This window comes from Gracilinanus agilis, chromosome 5 (genome assembly GCF_016433145.1).
Source record: "Gracilinanus agilis isolate LMUSP501 chromosome 5, AgileGrace, whole genome shotgun sequence".
NCBI classification, from domain to species: Eukaryota; Metazoa; Chordata; class Mammalia; order Didelphimorphia; family Didelphidae; genus Gracilinanus; species Gracilinanus agilis.
In genome coordinates this window covers 93,447,148-93,453,127 of record NC_058134.1, presented here as the reverse complement: position 1 = coordinate 93,453,127, position 5,980 = coordinate 93,447,148, and the positions used below count along the sequence as shown (strand labels likewise).

Below are 5,980 nucleotides of genomic sequence, written 5' to 3'. Positions count from 1 at the left end.
TCCTCACCTTCTACGCTTTAGAAGCTGTCAGTATGTTAGATATCTTTAGCCAATAAGTGAACTTCATTGCTTTTTAACAATTGTTAAATTTATTTTTAAACTTGTGAAACAGCTTTAAAAAGAAATGTTTCCAGTTCTCTTGCAAGATGAAAGCTGTAAAAGGAAATGCTAGGTCATAAATAGTAAGATTGCAAGTTAAGGATAATAATAATAACACATTTTGTATATCATTGAAATATTTTCCTCACAACAACCTTGGAGGTATAGTTGAGGAAACTAAAACCTAACCATAGAGATGAAGTGACTTGTTCAAAGTCACAAAGATTAAAGTCTCAGAGACTGGATTCCAACCCATATTTTTCAAGACTACTATCTTTTCATATATGTTAAATACACTTATTAGCTACATGGATTTTGGATAATGAGATGGGATTGATTAGAGAAGTGTTAGTTCCACCTCTAGTTCTAGGAACTATTATCCATCAACACAGAAGATTCAGTAGCTTCCTTTCCAAGCCCAGGAATGCAGGACAGTTTCTCCATCCAAGTTAAACAAGTGATCCATTGCATTTCTAGTACCCAGGGCCCAGACATTGAATGTGTAGGTTCAGTCTACACCTGACTTAGTCTAAGAAAAGATTAGTGACCCAAGGGTATAGTTTTATCCATGGCATCTCAGTTTCTGTCTTTTCTTAAAAACATAAAGTTAGTTGTTATAGAAACTAAAGAAAAACAGACCCACTACTTCCAAGATTAATTTACAAAGCCTTACCCACTGGAACCTATTTGTGAGGGTAGGTGGGTTCAGTAGGAAATAGTTATGCTACAGAAGAGAATTGCCTGACTTGGAACTCAACCAAAAGTTGCACGCTTTCCTTCCTTACAAAGTAAAGGTGAAGGCAAGTCCACAGACTAGGTTCAGAACCTTGGAGAGGGCACTATGCATGCTTTTTAACTAATGAAGCCAAGCAGGAGGAGTATTGGATAAACCCAAAAAGCCTTCCTAGGAAAAAGAGAAAGAAGGAAGGGGGAAGGAAAAAAAAAGAACAGAAAAAAGGCATAAAAATAAAAAAAAGATCCATGAAGAGGAACACAGGAAGGAGAGAGAGAGGAGAGAGAGAAGAGGTGAAGAGAAGCTGAAGAGGTAGGGAGAGGGAGGAAGGAAGGAGAAGAGAATACACACCAAGTCAACCTAGGTATTTTACTTAGATTCTTATATTGCTATTGAAACTTGCAAAGGAGAATAGTTTGAGTTTATTTCCACACAGGGGCGCTGAAGCACGTTTTAATGCAGCAAAATGAATGAATACAAAAACCCTGAAAGGTGGAATGCACTTGCTTTCTTTTACTCCTCATTTGTGATATAAGCTTCTTAAAAGTTATTGGTCCCCCACATCTTAGTCCATACTCTTCCTATGTGGTGGATGGAAATGGACGTTAGCTAAAGCATTATTTTGTGTTAAAAACGTAGTGGATAGTATAATATTGTCTCAAAATATTATCCTGGCCTTACTCTCTCAGCATATAGCACTTAACAAGAATCGCTTAATTTTCTTCCCTTTTTCTTTTCTGGGAAAAGGAAAGATAAGTTAAGACTTTGTTAGCAGCATAGCTTGGTTTATGAGTAACCTCTCTATAAGCTTGCTGGTTATGACTTCTTCCTTACAGTGATCTTTCCTATGGTTCTGCCCCATCTACTTTTCAGCGAATCTTACCTCTTCCCTCCGTAAAATTGGCTGTTTTTGTTGCTGCTATAAGTTTCACTATAAAATCCCGAGGGGAAAAAAAAAAACAAATAAACGAGGAGGAGCACCTAGACTGGCAGAAAAAAGGAATGAACAAGGAGAGGGGAGAGGAATAATAGGGAAGAAAAGCAACGTGCTTTGAATGTGGGCTCCTAGTTCAGTTTTGCTTCCACCTATTCTGAGTTTCCCACCGCCCTCTTCCCCAAATTCATATCTCCCTCCCTTACACGCATGCTTTCAGCAACCTCTGCTACTATCTGTACACTATTGGTATGCGCCCTCCGAATGTGGACGAAGCTGCCCAATCCCTGAGCGGCCCTGAAAGCTATCCCCCAGGAGCTGCTTCTTTGGTCCCTTGACCCTACCGCACCCTTCCCAAGCTGTTTCTCTCTTCCTCTTGCCTTGTGTTCGCTTCTCTTACTGAATCCCAAGCCACCAGGCGCCATTATCCCAGCAGAGATTGGGGGGGTGGGGGGTGGTAAGGGAGATTTTCAGGGAGGGCTTGGGGGAGAAGAAAGGATTAGAAAGGGTGTGAGAAGTAGGGGAAGGAAGTCAAGGCAGACTCCACGGGGAGAGGTTGTGGGGGACCTAAAAGGAGGAGGAAGAGGGTGAAGACTGGCTTTGGATGTTTTCTGGTCTCTAGATGGTGCCAAATTTCTTGGATCTCGGGCATTTTCCCTCCCTTATTCTGCCCCCTCCCCTTTGATTAGGGCACTTGCAACGGGATAGGAAGAGGAAAAAAAAACAAACACATATCCATCAGCAACCCCCCCCCCTCCTTGTTTAGATGTGCTGAGAGAGAGAGAGAGAGAGAGAGAGAGAGAGAGAGAGAGAGAGAGAGAGAGAGAGAAGCCCAGCGGTGACTTCAGTGTGGAATGCTGTAGGGAGCAGCAACAGCCTCCTGATTTTTCTTTTTCCTGGGGGGTGGGGGGAGGGGGGAGGGAGGTAGTCAGAGAGAAAGACAAGAAAAAACAAAAAAGAAAAAGCTATAGAGCGATTGACTGATGGCTTCGCTCTACCAGAGATTCACAGGCAAGATCAACACCTCTCGGTCTTTCCCGATCCCCCCGGAGGCAAGTCATCTTCTAGGTGGCCAGGGCACTGAGGAAGAGAACAGTGGGGCTGCGGGTAAAAACCCCCGGCCCCCAGTGCCGCCGGCACCCCAAGACCATGGCGCAGGCGGCCGGCCGCGGTTCCAGTACCAGCCCCGGAATGACTGTGAAGAGGAAGATGTAAGACTATCTTTCTTTGTTGGTGACTGTGGCGGTGGTGGTGGTGGCGGTGGCTTTTGAAAAGCTAGCTTACGATATACGTTTTCTGGGAGTACCTTCTTGATAATCTTTAAACCAACCTTCTCTCCTTCCTCCTTCCCTCCCCCCTTCCTTCCTTCTCCCTCTCCCTCCTCCCTCTTCCCCTCCCCGGAGCTCCCACAAATGTCATCCTTGTACTGAATATCGGTCATCCCCTTCCCAGGCAATGGGTCCCTGGCAGTGACATCGGCCAGGAGTTTGGGTAATATGTGTTTGCTTTTCCGGCACTCTCATGAGCCCTGGGATGAGTTACTAGGTTTATTTTGTTTGTTTTTCTTTAAACTGTATCAGTATAGCCCTTTGGAGGGAGGCCACGGCTCTGTCTCTGCGTTTAAGTTTGGCGTGTGTGTGTGTGTGTGTGTGTGTGTGTGTGTGTGTGTGTGTGTTTCCTCCCTTTTTTTATCTCACAGATAATAAAGTCGTGGACTCTGATTTTTCCGCCTTCTTCCTCTGTTCCCCTCTCCCTCGTACCCATTTTACTCCTTGAACACAATATCCCATTCTCCTACTCACTTCTTTCAGATGATGCTGGTGTCTAGAAGTTTTGCTTTATTTTATTATTATTTTTAAGTGACCAGTGTTTATTATTCTCGGGACCACAAGGTTCTAACCACTCTTGCCCCATCTGATGTCCCAGAGCTCGACGAGCGCTCTGCAGATAGCTTTTACCTCTGTTACTCATTCCCTTTCTTTGCCTTGGACCGACAACTCAATATTAGACAGTATTAAGTGAAAACTTCTCCTCTTGCACGTTTCCGCGGTTTCAAAGGTTGGATTTGCATATTGCCTTAGTAACGAATGACTCACGCAGGGCACTTGCTGCTGTCCCTGCTGCTGGGTTTGATAGATTTGAAGAGTTAAACCACCTTGCATCGATCCCTTCCAGTGCTTTGATGGGGTGTGTGTGATGGAGTTGGAGGGAGGGGGTGTTTGTGCTTCCGAGGGAGGAGGAGGAGGAGGAGAAGGAGGAACGGCATGCATCTTTTTTTCTGATTCTTCTTTTATTTGGGGAGGAAAAAGATAGTCCAGAGAATCCATCAAACATGCTAGTCCAGCTGCGGGTCAGCTAAGACTGTGGAACAACTCAAGCTATATTTTTTCAGTGTGAGGTGTTGCATTATGTTATCTGTGCGTATTTTTTCTTTCTCTCCCATCCTGTACCTTTATGTTGGCCAGAGATCACAGAATTACACAGAAAGCCCCTAAGCTAATCTCCCCAAAGTCATACTATCACCCTCCAGATTCCCTATAGAGACAACCAAAGCACTTCCTGCTACCAGAAGTTTCAGGTTTAGCATTGCAATTGGTCTCGTTTTAAGTGTCCATTCGTGGTAGTTTACTGGGGGCCCTCACAACAGGGCCTAGATAGTTCTTGAAAAGTGGGCCCCTTTAAGACACTTCTAGAGGTCTGGGTTTTGCTTGGTGCTTAAAAAGTTAAGGTAATTCTCTTCAAGGAAGGTTGAAGTAGTGTTGTTATTGTTGTTGTTGTTCTTGTTTGAGGTCCAAGTGTGAGCATTCAAAAATATTATTTTATATGTATGAGAAATATATATATATATATACGTACATAATATAAGCTCCAATCTTGCATAAGAATTCTCTTTTGGATCATTTCCCATAGCCCTTCATTAAAAGAGACGTCTCTCCCCCTGGCTAGCAGCGTCCTGAGGGATGTGAACGAGTTCTTAGTCATTTGGGTCGCTGGCTAACTGCCCTTGAAGAAAGGGGTGAGGGAGTAGTGGGTGGAGAAAGTAAGGGATTAAAGATAACGGCTGTTTGGCTGGGATGGGGAGGTAGAAGGGGAGGAGGTAACTGAGCTGCAATGCAGACAGATTTCTCCGTAGACGCTCGTTTTCTTCAGTCTGGCTTAAATCTGGAACTATATTGCCAGAGCCAGGAACGTGTGACAGGCACCAAGAAAGAAGGAGCCTTTGTGAAATTTCACCCTTATAGACTCTAGGTGTCGCTAGGACAAAGCAAAGGCATGAGATTCTGGATTTTATATCAGACATTTTCTCAACCCTGATTTTCTTTTCTTCTGATTTAAAAAAAAAAAAAAAAAAACAGCTTGGAGGATATATTCCCTGCTTTTAAATAACACAGATGTCTGGAACTATTTCTCAGATCATCAAAAGCGGTGACTAAGAAACAAGGGCATCGAACATAGAAAATGATTTCTGCTGACGTGGTTCTAAAATACCCCCCTTAACTTAGTCATTAAGAACATAAGCTCCTGCAGTTGGCAATTTTTTTCTCAAAGAAATGTGAAGATCATGTGCATTTATTGGTCACTTAAGTGTGTTTACACCATTATAAGTCTATACCTACAAATGTCTAATACCTATGACCAATACATACCATACATACAATGCATGCAGTGGATGCAACCCAGAGAGTAATTCAGATTCTTTTCCCACTTTACAGTGAGGCTAATGCCCCAGAGCATTTCCCTCTCAACTATGTCTCTGCCTCCAAGTTAAATGTAGCACAACAGGCTGTTAGAGATGGATAGATCCAATTTATCTCTTCAAAAGCATTACATACATTTCTCCAAGGATTCGTTCCAGTCCCTAAGGTTAGGATTTAATTAAAGGGGGGGAGCAAAGTAATGATTTTTTTTTATTTTTGAAGAAACTTAAAAATCTGAACTCATAAAATAAACTCTTACCCTTTCACAAACATAACATGGTGATATATACTTTTCTGGACCTTAATTATTTTCTGCCTTAATGTCCCTTTTCATTTAGTATCAGCAAAGTGATTCACAGCTAAAAAAAGAGGTGCTCTGAAAGAGTACCAAGAAATTGTTGGATTTTAAAATGAAGCTAGGGAAATGATAGACATTTATGCATCCCAATTTTAACATGTGTAACATGTGACAAGTGTTTCTCTGGGGTATATATATATATATATATATATATATAT

General features: G+C 42.5%; 1 protein-coding gene across 1 annotated transcript in view; it reads left to right on the top strand.

Moving 5' to 3' along the window:
- Positions 1-2,716: 2,716 nt before the first annotated feature.
- DPP6 (dipeptidyl peptidase like 6) overlaps positions 2,717-5,980 on the top strand; it is a 993,205-nt gene continuing 989,941 nt past the window's right edge. The window contains exon 1 of the mRNA XM_044677974.1: positions 2,717-2,977. Within this exon, the coding sequence (XP_044533909.1) occupies positions 2,750-2,977 (228 nt within the window). The 5' untranslated portion in view covers positions 2,717-2,749. The remainder of the gene's footprint in view (positions 2,978-5,980) is intronic.